This window comes from Anabrus simplex, chromosome 8, assembly GCF_040414725.1.
Source record: "Anabrus simplex isolate iqAnaSimp1 chromosome 8, ASM4041472v1, whole genome shotgun sequence".
NCBI lineage: Eukaryota > Metazoa > Arthropoda > Insecta > Orthoptera > Tettigoniidae > Anabrus > Anabrus simplex.
In genome coordinates, this window is record NC_090272.1 from 106715138 (window position 1) to 106732560 (window position 17423).

The following is a 17423-nucleotide window of genomic DNA, read 5'->3' on the forward strand; positions in this document are numbered from 1 at the left end:
TTTTTCTCCTGTAAATTACCAAGTAACTTGTTCTTCTAGTCACCTCAGTAGTGTGGGATTAGCCTCTGCATCATCGAGCCACAAGCCCAAGTAGGGTTTGCGTTTTCAAGGAGCGCAAGTGTACGCCTCCATACATTTTGTGTTCGGGCCAGTAATTTAACCTGTTCTTCTTTTCCACGAAGGCCCAGTAGTTTGGGTAATAGCTACCCCTGTGTACAAAATTGTAAATTGTAGGTTGGGCCTAGAGAGGCCAGAAATGTGTAAGATGTTTTGTGTAATGTTGCCTTGAGTGGGCTGTAAGAAATTGGGAGCACAGTCTCCTTGGTTAAAGTTGGAGAGTATGTAAGCTCTTTTCTGAGATTCCTAATTTTACTGTAACATTGAGAGGTGCCTTTGAAAGGCTGTAAATTGGTATAGGTTGGAGCAATGTGCTCTGTCTTGGGAGATTTCTCTCCTTGTCTATGTAAACGCTACATTGGCGACATTGTAAATTTATAAATTAGGGGCTTGAAGCCCCAAATGTGTTAAATTCCCTATTCTGAGGTTTTCTATTCTGGTAACAAAATTGTCATTGTATCTGATACATTGGTTTTCCTTCACTAAGTGAAGAGTTTTGTTAAGTTTAGAGATCTGAAAAGAAATATAACCTTTATTTAAAGTTTTAAATTGATTTTCGATATTGTAGTTAGATCCATTCAAGCCCACACCTTCTTTCACCTCTCTCTGAACCACGGAAACTCCGTAATAATAATAATAATAATAATAATAATAATAATAATAATAATAATAATAATAATAATAATAATAATAATAATAAAAGAATAGTAAATAGTATAATAAATGCTTCAGTCTTTAGGAGTAAGCAGATTCTTATGAAACATAAACACTTTTAGATGTGATATAAATAAGAATAAGATTTGTAGAAGGCATCATCTCATCACCACGATTTTCTGTACGTCGCACCGACATAGATAGGTCTTACGGCGACGATGAGGTATGAAAGGGCTAGGAGTGGGAGGAAGTGACCTTGGCCTTAATTACGGTATACGTTCAGCATTGGCCTGGTGTGAAAAGAGTAAACCACAGAAAACAATCTTCGGGGCTACCGACAGTGGGGTTCGAACACACTCTCTCCCGACTGCATGCTCACAGCTGCGCGACTCTAACCACACGGCCAACTCGTTTTGTAGAAAGCAACTTTCTGGCTGGTGAGATTGCTAAACTCTTGTTGATCCCTTGTGATACAGCACGATAGACACATCACCTCCATGTACCACGAGCAAGCATAATTAATCGCTTGCATAACCTAAGACTAAGCCTGTCTTCTGGATTACTTCGTAACTGGTTTCTTCATTGACTTTTTTTTTCCAAATGGCGGCCGAGTTTATCATCTTGATCCAGCATTAAAGTTGCCAATCAACTTGTCTGCCAAAGTGCTCTCGAAATAAAATTCCAACTGGTTTCAATTTATTATCTTTCAGGCGCTAAGTATCTTTATATAAGATATAAACCAAACCAAATCCCCTAACGCAACAGCCCCGAAGGGCCTTGGCCTACCAAGCAACCGATGCTCAGTCCGAAGGCCTGCAAATCGTCCGCACGATGAATCCTCTCGGCCTTTATTCTCGGCCTTCTATACCGGGGTAGCCATCTCGCCGTCAGAAAAGCTCCTCAATTCTAATCACGTAGGCTGAGTGGACCTCGAACCAGCACTCAGATCCAGGTAAGAATCCCTGACCTGGCCGGGGATCGAATCCGGGGCCTCCGGGTAAGGGGCTGGCACGCTACCCCTTTATTGTGCGGCCAGTTTATCGATTTAGCCACTGAATAATACAAATAGTGTTCGTTGAGTCTATCCACACTTATGGTAAAAGTACAGTATCATATCTTTTATTCAATTTTGGTCCGAGTAGCGAAAAGAAGCTCATAATACTGGGATATGTACTTTTTTTAATTCCTTTCTTTCCTTCTTAATCCATTTACCATCCAAGGTTGGTTTTCCCCCCGGACTCAGCGAGGTATCCCATCTCTACCGCCTGAAGGGCAGTGTCCTGCAGCGTGAGACTTTGGGTCGGGGGATACAACTGGGGAAAAGTACCTCGCTCAGGGGCCTCATCAGCTATGCTGAACAGGGTATTGTGGGAGGGATGGGAAGATCGGAAGGTGTAGAAAAGGAAAAAGGAAGGAAACGGCCGTGACCTTAAGTTAGGTATATACCGAGCTCGATAGCTGCAGTCGCTTAAGTGCGGCCAGTATCCAGTAATCGGGAGATAGTGGGTTCGAGCCCCTCTGTCGGCAGCCCTGAAGATGGTTTCCCGTGGTTTCCCATTTTCACACCAGGCAAATACCGGGGCTGTACCTTAATTAAGGCCACGGCCGCTTCCTTCCAATTCCTATGCCTTTCCTATCCCATCGTCGCCGTAAGACATATCTGTGTCTGTGCGACGTAAAGAAAACAGCAAAAAAAGAGTTAGGTATATCCCTGCATTTGCCTGGAGAAGTGGGAAACCACGGAAAACAAATTCTTTTTTGTAGAATTGGTTTTACGTCGCACCGACACAGATATGTCTTACGACGATGATGGAATAGGAAAGGCCTATGAGTGGGAAGGAAGCGGTCGTGGACTTAATTAAGATACAGCCCCAACATTTGCCTGGTGTGAAAATGGGAAACCACGGAAAACCATCTTCAGGACTGCCGACAGTGGGGCTTGAACCCACTATCTACCGGATGCAAGCTCACAGCTGTGCGCCCGTAACCGCACGGCCAACTCGCCAGTGAAAACCACTTCAGGATGGCTGAGATGGGATTCGAACGCCCTCTTTTCAGTTGGCCTCCTGAGGCTGAATTGACCCTATAACAGCTCCTCGGACCACTTTCAAATTTCATGGCAGACCCGGGAATCGAATTCGGGCCTCCGGGTGTGGCAGCCAATCACACTAACCGCTACACCACAGAGGCGGACGGGGATATAGACTACATTTACCAGAGATATTTACTGCACAAACCTAAGCAGTTCATCAATTGTTCTCACGTAGGCTAATTGGCCCCTGAATCAGCCCACAGATGTAAGTAAAAATCGGTGGACCGGGCGAGTTGGCCGTGCGGTCAGGGGCACGCGGTTGTGAGCTTGCATCAGTGGGTTCGAATCCCACTGTCGGCAGCCCTGAAGATGATTTTCCGTGGTTTCCCATTTTCACACCAGGCAAATGCTGGGGCTGTGCCTTCATTAAGGCCACGGCCGCTTCCTTGCAACTCCAAGGCCTTTCCTATCCCATCGTCGCCGTAAGACCTATCTGTGTCGGTGCGACGTAAAGCCATTATAAAAGAAAATCTTAAATTTCTGGCAGTAACGGGTATCGAACCTGGACCATCATGGATGGCAGCTAATAAGCTAACCGTTACGCTACGGAGGAGGACATTTATGTCAGTAATACATCTGAAAGTACTGTATTTCAGTGTCGTTCGGTATACACAATTGCAAAGCCTATCACAACAGTCCTGTGAAATGAATACCCTTATGAATGGTACATATTAGTTATTTATACACTCATAATTATAAAAACCAGAATACCTTGAAAGACTAGAGATAGGGAGCTTATATTCACAGCACATGTGCATTAGTATGGTCTGCAGAAATGATTAGCATTTGAACCATGTTGGCACTCAGGTTCAAGGTCCATATCGATATCTCGGCGCACCACCACCGACTGGTAAAATGTGCCTGCGGCTCTCGATGTCGCTATAAACCGAAAGTAATGGATCAGTATGACTTAAGCAGACGTGCAGGATGCCTCGCACACATATGCGAGAACTGTAGCATCAAATGAGTGAATTTGAAAGAGGGTGCATTATTGGCATGAGAGAACGTGATGCATCCATCCGGGAAATTGCTGCTCGTGTGGGACGAAGTGTGTCGGCAATGCAACAGGTGTGTACAGAATAGTTAACAGAAGGTCGTAGAACACGACGAAATGGGTCCGGTCTCGCCAACCAGACTACACCCCCTCCTCCCCAGAACATCGACACCTCATCCGAATAGCATTGCAGGACAGGTCTACGTCCTCCTTGGCTCTGGCGCAACAGTGGAACAGTGTAACACATCGTACATATCAGGAGTGACAGTCCGTCGCCTTTTATTACGGTCTGGGTTACCGGCACGTCGTCCACTTCTCCACCTACCTTTGATTTATGTGTATAAACGTGCTAGACTGCAGTTGTGTATGGAACGACGTCACTGGGGATAGGAATGTCAGCATATGGTGTTTTCGAACGAATCCAGGTGCGTGTTCATGTCACTGTGACCAGTTTGACCTACGTGAATGACATCCTGCCACTCGTAGCCAAACCTAGACGCCATACTTCAGCAGGAGAATGCCCGACCACATATTGCTGCACGAACATGTGCCTTGTTGTCATGGGATGTCAAACTGTTGCCCTGGCCCACCCGGTCGCCGGACTTGTCACCAATCGAAAATGTGTGGGATGTGGTGAAACGACGAGTTCGGCGCTGTGACCGAATGCCAACCACTAAGGATGAACTGTGGAACCAGGTGAATGCAGCATGGATGGCTATACCCCACGACGCCATTCGCGCCTTATACGCGTCGATGCCATCACGCATGAAATTAGTTATCACTGTCCATGGAGGACCCAGTGCCCCTTAGGTAACAGGACACATGCTTAACCTAGGTGACTGAAATGCTAATCGTTTCTGCAGAACATACTAATGAACATGTCCTGTGAATATGAACTTCCTATCTCTAGTCTTTCAAGGGGTTCTGTTTTTATGAACATGAGTGTACTATCATAAAAGATGACTCTGTCCTCGTCCGCCTCTGTGGTGTAGTGGCTGGTGTGTTCGGCTGTCACTCCGCTTCGATTCCCGGCTCTACCACGAAATTTGAAAAGTTGGAAGAGGACTCAGACTCGGAAGATCCACAGTGTCCTACCTCAAAAGTCCCCGACGTGGTTTTCCGTGGTTTCCCACTTTTTTTTGCTAGTTGTTTTACGTCGCACCGACACAGATAGGTCTTATGACGACGATGGGACAGGAAAGGGCTAGGAGTGGGAAGGAAGCGGCCGTGGCCTTAATTAAGGTACAGCCCCAGCATTTGCCTGGTGTGAAAATGGGAAACCACGGAAAACCATTTTCAGGGCTGCCGACAGTGGGGTTCGAACCTACTATGTCCCGAATACTGGATACTGTCCGCACTTAAACGACTGCAGCAATCGAGTTCGGTAATTTCCCACTTCTACTTCAAGCAAATGCCAAGATGGTACCTAACTTAAGGCCACAGCCGCTTCCTTCCTTCATTCTTTCCTTCCTTCCTTCCTTCCTTCCTTCCTTCCTTCCTTCCTTCCTTCCTTCCTTCCTGCTTATCTATTCCTTCCAGTCTTTCCATCCCTCACAAGGCCCCTGTTCGGCATAGCAGGTGAGGCGGCCTCGGCGGTGGACTGGTTGTCCTCCCCAGTTGTACCCACCAACCAAACGTCTGAAGCTCCAGGACACTGCCCTTGAGGCGGTAGAGGTGGGATCCCTCGTTGAGTCTGAGGGATAAAATGAATCCTGAACGGAAAATGGATTAAGAAAGAAAGAAAGAAAGAAAGAAAGAAAGAAAGAAAGAAAGAACAATCCTCTTTAGTGAAAAAGAATGCAAGGATTTGATTCGTGAGGTGATAAGGAAAATAGAAAAGTCAAAGTGTAGCCCAATCCACTACAGATTTTGTACCATAACTCTTTGTGTTACGACAGTAGTCGCGCATCCAGGCCTGCTGACGCTAGATCAACTGTCAGTTCTTTGTAACATTCATAAAATACGTAATGTAAACGTAATTATGAATAGCAAGTGTGCCCGAGACCTTTTTGTTTTGTAACTTGCGGGCAGCCGGTTGATAAGCTCGCCTCCTGTAACAGAGTAAACGCTGGGCCGGGCGAGAAAATATGTAGCGGTTGCTTTTGCTGTGGTCAATGTGGACCAGACCTGTTTCGCTTGCTGAAGGCAACGCAACACGGCGCACTTTCTCCTCCAACTTCGATCAAATGTAATTAAAAAACAGTAGTAGAGTATTTGAACAGTTCGAACCCCACTGAAGAGGGTGTTTCGTGGTTTTCCATTTTCACACCAGGTAAAAGCTGGGACTGTACTTTAATCGAGGCCATGGTCGATTTCTTCCCACTCCTATCCCTTTTCTATCCCAACGTCGCCGTGAGACCTATCTGTGCCGGTGCGACGTAAAGCAAATTATATTTTTAAAGTGTGTATTTGAACATTCTTCTTGGTTTACTATCCTCCTTATCATCGCCCCAGTTACTTTGTCCTAGTGGAAATACTTGCCCATTATGTTAAGAGAGAAAGTAAATTAGTTTTTATTTCACTTCGTCTGATTTTCAGTCTGAAGTAGTGTGTATGTATTGTTACGTGCCAGCCCTGTCGTAGCCCCTTTCTGTACTTCTTGGAAGGGACTGGGGAGCTCCCAGCTAGCCTGGAGAACATGGCTGGCATTTCGGTGTATTGTTGTCGTCGTCTGGCTTACCTGTGAGCATCTTAGAAATTCAACGGGAATGTTCCGCCTCTAGTCACCTCGCAAATATTCTGGTTCACATCACCCGAGCTATAAAAAGGGAGGCTAACCGCGGACAGTCAGTCAGTATTGGGCTTCGTGGTGGAGTCAGTGTGGTGCTGGACTCGGAGTCGTTGGACTCGGTGTCAGTGTTGGACTCCGTGGTGGATTCAGTGTGAGACTCGGTGTGTTGGGGTTCGGTGGCTGGGCTGAGGGGGACAGAGGTGTTGGCTGTCGCTGGTGTCCCACCGAGGTCTGAAGGAGGAGCTGTGGTTGTGGTGTCGGAGTGTGCGGCGAGTGGCTGAACAGACGTCTGTGTACTACCTGAGAGCACTGTGTGTTTGTGTATTTCTGTGGACTGAGGATTGTCGTGAGTCAGTGAGGGAAGCCGCTGTCGTGAATGTGAGGATAATTGGACCTGTGTTAATATTCGTTGTTGTGAGTATCATCCATCCATTGAATACTTTTGACCAGTTGCTGTTTAGTTGCTCACTGCATAAATGTGTGAATTAATGGAACCAAGGAACAGTCATCGTGTGTTGTGTATCCCGTAGCCCTGTGTTCAAATCCAGTGGTCTACATAAAGCTGCTGTAAGAGTGACTGGACGTGGGGGAGTGAAAGTAAGGATCAGCCATCCCGACGTAATATCAAAGGGCCGGACCGCCTGCTGCACCATAAGGAAGAGAGACTTGTAAACAGACAGCAATTAGTGAGTGTGGCCATTCATGGTTAATTAGAATTATATATATATATGTGTGTATGTGTGTGTGTGTGTGTGTGCATTTATTGAAATACATTAAAATAGTGAAACAGACGGAGTTTTATTCATAACAGTATGTATGTATGTTGGATGTACGTATGTTGTCCAAACGTTATCCCGTTTCTATATGGGATCCGGTATGATCTTGGTAGCGAATTTTTACGACCGGATGCCCTTCCTGACGTCAAACTTATCAGAGGAGTTGATGAGATGTGATGAATGACGTGATATACAGTATATGACAGTAAGAAGGGAGAGGGTGAAACTCCGTGACGGCACATAGACTTCTCCCTTCGAATATCACCGAGGGGTCGTTTAAAGGCTTAACGCCTCCATCCGCTAGACAAATCACCATCAACAGCGTCATTATTTCCTCACACCATTTGAACACTGCGGAGAGGTTTGGAATTGAATCCAGGCTTTTGGCACGCAACCTAGCTAGTAGAAATTGTATGTAATCACTTCTACTGCCCTGCCGGCCAACATTCTGATGGTGAAATTTTTTCGACCATGGGACTCGAACTGCCTAACTACAGTGGCTTTCCGCTTAACGACCGTGGGCACCAAGCGGGCTAAATAAGATAATGGGTTAAATTTAGTAAAATTATAATTTTATAGATCAGCAACTACAAACGTTACTTAAACACAATGACCACGGCTGATCCATGGCTTTACAGCTCTGCATTCCGACCGACCAACCCAGCAGAGTGAGCTTCAACGGTGGATACAGCTCTACAGCCTGAGAATGGTTTTCCGAAGTTTCCCATTCTCCTGCACTAAGGCGAATGACGGGGCAGTTCCTAGCATCGTTCACGGCTGCCAACCTTCCCATCTTCACCGAATTAAATCTCCCTGGCCTGAGGGAAACGTTACCTTCTAGGAGGCCCGCCGTCCCCTTCAGGGATGGAATGAAAATTTGTGTAGTAGTAGTAGGGACAGAGTGACAAGGTCTCCTTGTAAATAAAATTGAATCATCGTGCAGCAACACCCGTTTGTTTTCAGACCGATTTTGCTGTACGTAAGTGAAAGCTGGGTGGACTCAGGATATGTTATTCGTGTTAGAAGTCTGTCTGTTAGTTCATCTGCCTAGAGGCTGGTTGGACCCTCAAAACGCACCACTTGAGGTACAACCAATGGTGGCGCCAAACTGAGGCGTACTAAGCAAGGTGAGGAAAGAAGTAGTTGGCCATTGCTTTCCTCATTAGGTCAGAAAGGGATATTGTAGTTCTACTGATCTTATGAATAATACATTTCATAACATCCAGACGCAATAGTCGTGCTCTGAATGGCATTACTCTGCCCCACCCATAACTCAGCAGCGTCCATATTGTCACAGCCATGGATTAGACAGGAACTTCGGCATTTATTTTTATTTATTTATTTATTTATTTATTTATTTATTTATTTATTTATTTATTTATTTATTTATTTATCTATGGCAAAGCAACGATAATTAATTATTACCTGTGAGAGTATGTATGTCGTAGACAAAGATAAGAATGTCGGTAGCATTCACTTAATCTTGTCATAGGTCAATGTCCAGTTGTTGCAGCCGGTCCGAGAAGTAAGGTGTAGCGTTGGTGACTAGTCCTCGGATTTTTAGGCAAAAACCTATTGTGTTCCTGAAGAAAAATTTAAAAAATAAGCTGTATTTACAAATTTCATTTTTTTATAAGGTTAGAAATGGTGGTTCTATAGTGCCTAAAAATATCAAAATTGACGTTAATATCTACTGTATATTTCCTAATATTCATATAATTCCTTTTTTATCCCTAAACTACCGAGCTCGATAGCTGCAGTCGCTTAAGTGCGGCTAGTATCCAGTATTCGGGAGATAGTAGGTTCGAACCCCACTGTCGGCAGCCCTGAAGATGGTTTTCCGTGCTTTCCCATTTTCACACCAGGCAAATGCTGGGGCTGTAACTTAATTAAGGCCACGGCCGCTTCCTTCCAATTCCTGGGCCATTCCTATCCCATCGTCGCCATAAGACCTATCTGTGTCGGTGCGACGTAAAGCAACTAGCAAAAAAAAAAATAAAAAAAAATAAATCCCTAAACTGATTAAAAATACTTTTAATTTACTCCGAGACACTAAAATATTTGCCGACTCTTTTTCAGTACATTGAACAGTATACTCTTGAAATACTTTACAAACGAAATCTTAAACCACGCTCCCCAGAAGCCCTTAAGGACCTCCCCCAGTAAACACGTCATAGTCTGAGTGTCACGAGGCGGGAGACACTGTGCATTGACCAGCTGGAAACAAAACTCTTCATTTCAATGCTGTTAAAATATTTCAGTGTTTCCGTTTCGGCAGTATATGAATGATGCCGAAAGTGTCAGCTTCCAGGTCGTCTTTAATTAAACAGTGGTTACAGGAGTTTCCCTATTTCACACGGGATTGTAAAATTTATGTGACATTTCCAGCAAAGAGGTGAGTGACATTTGTCTTATATTTTCTCCAAACGAATTATTATCAATTTAGCAAAGTAAAAATGGTACTTTAATTGATACCTATAACATGTAAAAATGAAGCTGCCTAAAGTATATTTTAGAATCTATTTTTTCATACTTGAGAGCGTATTTTAGCACCTAAAATTCCGAGGTCTTTCGACGACATACTTAGGAGGCATTCCTTCACGATGTAGAACGTATTTTTTCTTATGGCGACGATGGGACAGGAAAGGGTTAGGAGTGAGAAGGAAGTGGTCGTGGCCTTCATTAAGGTGTGAAAATAGGAAACCACGGAAAACCACCTTCAGGGCTGCCGACTGTCGGATTCGAACCCACTATCTCCAGAATGCAAGCTGACAGCTGCGGGCCCCTAACCGCACGGCCAACTCGCTCGGTGCATGTGGAATACTGAATCGTTACAGGCTCGGTGTGTTGTCATTGCACAAAAGCTAGTTTCAACTGTTTTATGCAATCTTGTCAAAACCAGGGATCGTTACTTAAACACATTGCAAGAACTCGTAAAACTTGAAAAACACCTTCCTGATTATGTCACTATAGCCTTATACAGCATCGTGCCTTGAACTCTTGCTTACTGCGATGCTTTCACTTTGAGAAACATTCCATAGGGACGAGTGGGTGCGAAACTAAACGGCAGTTTTCATTCTTCGTAAAGTCTGTAACACGGTTATCACACTGCCTACTTCATTTACCTTCTCCCTGCAACACGTTTCGATACGCAAGTCTTGTCATTCCTCGACAATAAGCTTCGCAAGCCTTCTCGTCTTCAGGATGAAAGCATGTGACAACACAGCTGATAAACAGCGTGTGTTCGAGATAGTAAAGTAAATCCTCATCCTGAGGTGGCGCAGATCTTTCAGGTACACCCCTATGTATCAGCCCTCCTCCCATTCTTAAATATCTGGCAGTACCGGGAATCGGACCCGGCCCTCTGAGGACGGCAGCTAATATTGCTAACAAATACGCTACGGCGGACGGATTTCAAGATGTATTTAGTTGATTAAATGTTTTTATGTCCGCCTCTGTGGTGTAGTGGTTAGTGTGATTAGCTGCCAACCCCGGAAGCCCGGGTTCGATTCCCGGCTCTGCCACAAAATTTGAAAAGTGGTACGAGGGTTGGAATAGGGTCTACTCAGCCTCGGGAGGTTAACTGAGTATAGATGGGTTCGATTCCCACCTCAGCCATCCTCGAAGTGGTTTTCCGTGGTTTCCCACTTCTCTTACAGGCAATCGCCAGGATAGTATCTAACTTAAGGCCACGGCCGCTTCCTTCCCTCTTCCTTATCTATCCCTTCCAATCTTCCCATCCCCCCGCAAGGCCCCTGTTCAGCATAGCAAGCTAGGCCGCCTGGGCGAGGTACTGGTCATCCTCCCCAGTTGTATCCCCACCCAGAGTCCGAGGCTCCAGGACACTGCCTTTGAGGCGATAGGGGTGGGATCCCTCGCTGAGTCCGAGGGAAAAACCGACCCTGGAGGGTAAACCGATAAAGAAGAAGAAGAAGAACTGTCTTTATCCCTACTATACAGTACATAATAATCCCCAGTGCTGTAATCAGGGCCGTTTATCGACATTTTGCACCCCGAGGCAGTAGTTATTTTGTCAGCCTTGTTCCATGTAATTACAATCCAAACACTCATGAAGAGCATGAATGAAACCAATTTGAGATTAATTCTAAACCTCTACAAAAACAAAATCTATTAAAATGCATTTTTTTTAAATTAACGTATCACATCACAGCGCATTCCGCCGAGTGCGCCCAGCCATGACCCTGCTTATTATGTCTCGCCAGGTGCAGGTCTTTTGATTTGACTCCCGTAGACGACCTGCATACAAGGGGTAAAAAACATTTTTTAATTTGTAGTAGGAAATAATTACATTTCTTGCCTTAAAATACTGCCAGTTTTTCTTCAGTTCCGCTAAGCCTTGACGTATGGCACCCTCCAGCATCTATTGACTCTTGATGAATCCATGCTATTCAGAAAACTGTTCACGGCTTACACGGTAATAGTTCTTAAATTATCCATTAGAAAATTCTTCCTTAAGGATGAATTCTTCATGTGCCTTTCATTTTTTAATAACTGCTTTTCGGAAGCTTTTCATGAAATAATGTTGCGTCTAATTGGTCTCCTAGATCATCATCGGAATCAGATTCTGAAGTTAGTAAAACTTATATATATACCGTATTTTATCGCATAAGCTCCCCCCCTCACATATTTCCCTCCCCTACGATTTTTCATCATTAAAAATGATTTTATTAATATCGCGCATAATTCCCTCTCCTGGTTTGTTCTTACTGTAGTGGCCTTCAAATGACTTGATAATGGACAACAATGAACACAGCGGTACTTGACATAAAAATATTTCCATTGTCACAACATACCGTAAATTTCAACAGTGAAGTTGCAGACGTGTTTCTAGGTCAGTTGTTACAAGTCGTTACTTTTAGATGTCAGCGTCAACAAACCTTTCAAAGAACATCTTCGACGCCTGTATTCAGAATGGATGGCGGCGCGATCTCATCAGATGACTCCAGGAGGCAAGATAATGAAGCCATCAATACCGACGATATGCAAGTGGATAATCCGGGCGTGGGAGAAAATTAGTGTCGATATTGTTAAGAAGAATTTTTAAAAAACTGGAATTTCTTGTGCCATTGACGGTTCCGAGGACGACATGTTGTGGAATAGTGAATATGAAGAAGATGTGTTATCTGAGCCTGAAAATAGTGATAAGAGTGACGAAAGTGAGGCCGCAGAATAGTGAGAGAAAAGAAACAATGAAACAATGCATTGCCGCTCTTCATTGTAGCCCAATGAAACCGTAGTATTCCTTTGTGTTAATTGAAAATAAATACCGGTAGGTACCACTTTTTTCACATACCGGTATTACCGTAAATATAACTTTTACCTAATACATCGGTTTTCCTTCCTTTCTGAATGCCTAGAAGCACCACTCACATAATTCCCTCCCTAGGGTTTTCAAGAAAATTTTTCGAGAAAAAAAAGGGGGGAATTACGCGATAAAATACGGTATTTTGGAATCATCGCGCACATTATCGACGCAAAGTCATTCTCAGTGATGATAGAACTGCCGGTCGGTAGATGCAGAGTGGGGTCTCGGCCAGTAAGTGGCCATGGCTAGTCCGTAGTGCAACAGCTCTGTACTCTGACCGGCCAACCGAGCAGAGGAGGGGTGGCCTACGCCTCTGCATTCGGGAGACGGGACAGGGCTGGACCTCACGGCTGGCCCCAGCCGTCGGCTTTCCTGAGAATGGTTTTCCGTGGTTCTCCATTCTCCTGCACTAAGGCGACTGCCGGGACAGTTCCTCGTATAGGCCACGGCCGCCAACCCCCTCACCTTCTCCGAGCATCTGCTTCACCGAAACAAATCTCCTGGCCTGAGAGACAGCGTCACCGTCTAAAAAGGCCCGCCTCCCCCTTCAGGGGAGGAATGAAAACACTTTAGGAGTAGAACTGTCCCCTCAACTTTCGCTCTCCCTGCGCGCAGTTGAGATCAGAGCCAGTCACCCTGCGTCGCCCTGGGGTCGCAAATTACGCCCGGCCTTACAGGTGCGGTGGTGGTGGTGGTGGTGGTGGTGGTGGTGTTTATTGTTTTAAGAGGAAGTACAACTAGGCAACCATCCTCTATATAACACTAATCTGAGGGAAAAAATGTAAGGGATCCGACACTTCGAAAAATGAAGATATCGGCCAAAGGAAGACAAGGGCCACGAAGGGGGTGGAAGTACAAGACCCCCTAGGCCGCGGGAATCTAGTACCGTCGGGGTCGGAAAAGAACAAGAGTTGACCAAGGAAGGTCGGATAGGATAGATGAAAGTGAGGAGCTTGGCACAAGTAAGTGGAAGCAATGTCAGGACTCAGCTAAGGGCCCTGTGGTCGCCATCCCACGCTCTAAAGTTCAGAGCCCCTGGGGCACTTACAGTTGTGTGTGGCGCAGTGGGTTGAAATAGAGCGCGCGGAACAGTCTACACGCGTGTATCGTTGAGCCACTAGCACTAAGCTCGGTCGCATATTGGATGAAGTGTTGCTATTCTCTATAGGAGAGCTTGTAAACATTCGAAAAAATTATACAAAATCGGACATGTCATTGCATTGCACAGTATTTAGAACGCAGACGCCCTATAAGAAATCCTTCGAAGTGCTCCAGTCTCAGAGCATGAAGTTATGATGTACAATTTTGTAAAGAGGAGAAAAGGAGAGGTCTCTGCCGCGCTGAGTGGCTCAGACGGTTGAGGCGCTGGCCTTCTGACCCCAACTTGCCAGATTCGATCCTAGCTCAATCAGGTGGTATTTGAATGTGCTCAAGTACGTCAGCTTCGTGTCGGTAGATTTACTGGAACGTAGAAGAACTCCTGCGCGACAAAATTCCGGCACCTCGGCGTCTCCGAGAACCGTCAAAAAATAGTTAATGGAACGTAAATACGAGTACAATAACGTTATTATTAGGAAAGGTCTCATAATCCCTCTCCAGAAAGCTGTGGGAAAGGACTGGTAAAGCTATCGGTAGAAGTGAAAGGACTGTGCGTAATATCGTTAAGTAGTGTGAAAAAGTCACAGAATATGGAACTGTGATTCGTGCTCCATGTAAAAGCCGTCCTTGTGAGAAGGAGATAAGAGTGTTTTGCGCCGAATATATCTGGAATTTTATGAAGTTCGCAAAGAAATTCCCGCTTTACGTAAACTTCTTGAGGCTTTCACAAGAAAATCTACCGTTTACAGGACGGAAACAAACATTCTGGAGACTCATAAAAAGTATTTATTTCTTAATCCGTTTACACTCCAGGGTTAGTTTTTCCCTTGGACTCAGCGAGGGATCCCACCTCTACTGCATCGAGGGCAGTGTCCTGGAGCGTGAGACATTGGGTCGGGGATACAATTGGGAAGGAGAACCAGTACATCACCCAGGCGGCCTCACCTCCTATCCTGAATAAGGCCCTTGCGTCCGGCTCCGTGGCTTAATGGTTACCGTGCTGGCCTGTGGTCACAGTGGTCCCGGGTTTGATGGCCGGCAGGGTTGGGAATTTTAACCATATTTGGTTAATTTCGCTGGCACGGGGGATGGGTGTATGTGTTGTCTTCATCATCATTTCATCCTCATCACGACGCGCAGGTCGCCTACGGGAGTCAAATCAAAAGACCTGCACCTGGCGAGCCGAAAATGTCCTCCGACACTCCCGGCAGTAGAAGCCATACGCCATTTCATTTCAAGGGCCTTCTGGGGGGGGGGGGCGTGAGAAGATTGGAAAGGATAGACAGGGAAGAGGGAAGGAAGCGGCCGTGGCCTTAAGTTAGATACCATCCCGGTATTTGAATGGAGAAGAAGTGGGCAACCACGGAAAACCACTTCGAGGATGGAGGAGGTAGGAATCGAACCCAGCTCCACGCAGTTGACTTCCCGAGGTTGAGTGGACCCCGTTCCAGACCTCGTACCACGTTTCAAATTTCGTGGCAGAGCTAGGAATCGAACCCGAGCCTTCAGGGATGGCAGCTAATCACATTAACCACTATGCCACAGAGACGTGCCTCATAAAAAGTATGGAATTTAATTTAAAAGTGTAAAATTGTGAGACATACTGATGGAGCTTAGTGGTATTCTTGCACTACGCGCAGTATCCTTCCGTGCCTTGAGACTGAATGAATATGGATCTGAATTGTCTGCCGTGTACACTGATAAGACATGGGTTCATATCCACTACACGATAAAGAAGCAGGAAGACGTTCGAGGGTTTATGGTGAACCTAGGTGCAGTACAAAGGGCAATTGTAGTTCATGTGAGTGGTGAAATGGAGTTCATTGAATGTGAAGAGTTGATTGTTGCAATCATAGAATTAACATGACGAAATGGACAGCACAAATTATACTAAATGGTTGCAGGAGCGAATCATCCCAAACCTTCCAGCTGGCTATATTCTAGTGGTTGACAAATAATTCACCTTATGATACCGCTCAGGAAAACAAACCTACCACACGTCCTGCTCGCAAAGACAGGTGGTGGTGGTGGTGGTGGTGGTGGTGGTGGTGGTGGTGATGATGATTATTGTTTTAAGAGGAATTGCAACTAGATAAACATCCTCTATTAACACTAATCAGAGGGAAAAATTAGAAGGGATCCTACACTTTGAAAACTGAAGGTACCGAGCTCGATAGCTGCAGTCGCTTAAGTGCGCCCAGTGTCCAGAATTCGGGAGATAGTGGGTTCGAACCCCACTGTCGGTAGCCCTGAAAATGGTTTTCTGTGGTTTCCCATTTTCACACCAAGCAAATGCTGGGGCTGTACCTTAATTAAGGCCACAGCCGCTTCCTTCCCACCCCTAGCCTCTTCCTGTCCCATCGTCGCCATAGACCTATCTGTATCGGTGCGACGTAAAACAACTTGCAAAAAAAACTGAAGATATCGACCGAAGGAAGACAAGTACCACGAAAGGCGTACAAATGAAAGACTCCGTAGGCCCGTAAACCTTATAGCGAAAAGGAACGAGTAGTGATCAAGGGAGGTCGAATAGGACAGAGACAAGTAAGTGGAAACAATGCCATGACTCAACTAAGGACACCATGGTCTCCAACCCACTCTCCCAAGTTCAGAGCCCTTGGGACCCCTTTTACTCGCCTCTTAAGACAGGCAGGATATTCTTCTTGCACCACATCCTCATTGGATGTCGGCTGTCATCAGGGCGATCTGGTTCTTGTTCTCAGCAACTCGGAAAAGAGTAGGGGTGCTGAGCCCATACCATTCTCGTAGATTCCGTAGCCAAGATATTTTCCTTCCTTCAATTTTTCCTTGTAAGATAAGCTGAAGGAACCTATATTGATCATGTCGAATGATGTGGCCAAAGTGCCCGGCTCCATGGCTAAATGGTTAGCGTGCTGGCCTTTGGTATCAGGGGTCCCGGGTGCGAATACCAGCAGGGGCGGGAATTTTAACCATAATTGGTTAATTGCCCTGGCACGGGGACTGGGTGTATGTGTCGTCTTCATCATCATTTCATCCTCATCACGACGCGCCGGTCGTCTACGGGCGTCGAATCAAAAGACCTGCACCTGGTGGGTCGAATACCTCCGACACATCCCGGCACTAAAAGCCATACGCCATTTCATTTCATTTCAAGTCCTCGGACACATCCCGGCACTAAAAGCCATACGCCATTTCATTTCATTTTAAGTCCTCGGACACATCCCGGCACTAAAGCCATACGCCATTTCATTTCAAGTCCTCGGACACATCCCGGCACTAAAGCCATACGCCATTTCATTTCAAGTCCTCGGACACATCGCGGCACTAAAAGCCATACGCCATTTCACTTCATTTCAAGTCCTCGGACACATCCCAGCACTAAAATCCATACGCCATTTCATTTCATTTCAAGTCCTCGGACATATCCCGGCACTAAAAGCCATACGCCATTTCACTTCATTTCAAGTCCTCGGACACATCCCGGCACTAAAAGCCATACGCCATTTCACTTCATTTCAAGTCCTCGGACACATCGTGGCACTAAAAGCCATACGCCATTTCACTTAATTTCAAGTCCTCGGACACATCTCGGTACTAAAAGCCATACGCCATTTCATTTCAAATCATCGGACACATCCCGGCACTAAAAGCCA

General features: G+C 45.6%; 1 protein-coding gene across 1 annotated transcript in view; it reads left to right on the forward strand.

The window, feature by feature from the left end:
- Positions 1 to 15394: 15394 nt before the first annotated feature.
- LOC136879326 (phospholipase B1, membrane-associated) overlaps positions 15395 to 17423 on the forward strand; it is a 103669-nt gene continuing 101640 nt past the window's right edge. Inside the window, exon 1 of the mRNA XM_068229061.1 lies at positions 15395 to 15589. Coding sequence (XP_068085162.1) covers positions 15395 to 15589 — 195 coding nt within the window. The remainder of the gene's footprint in view (positions 15590 to 17423) is intronic.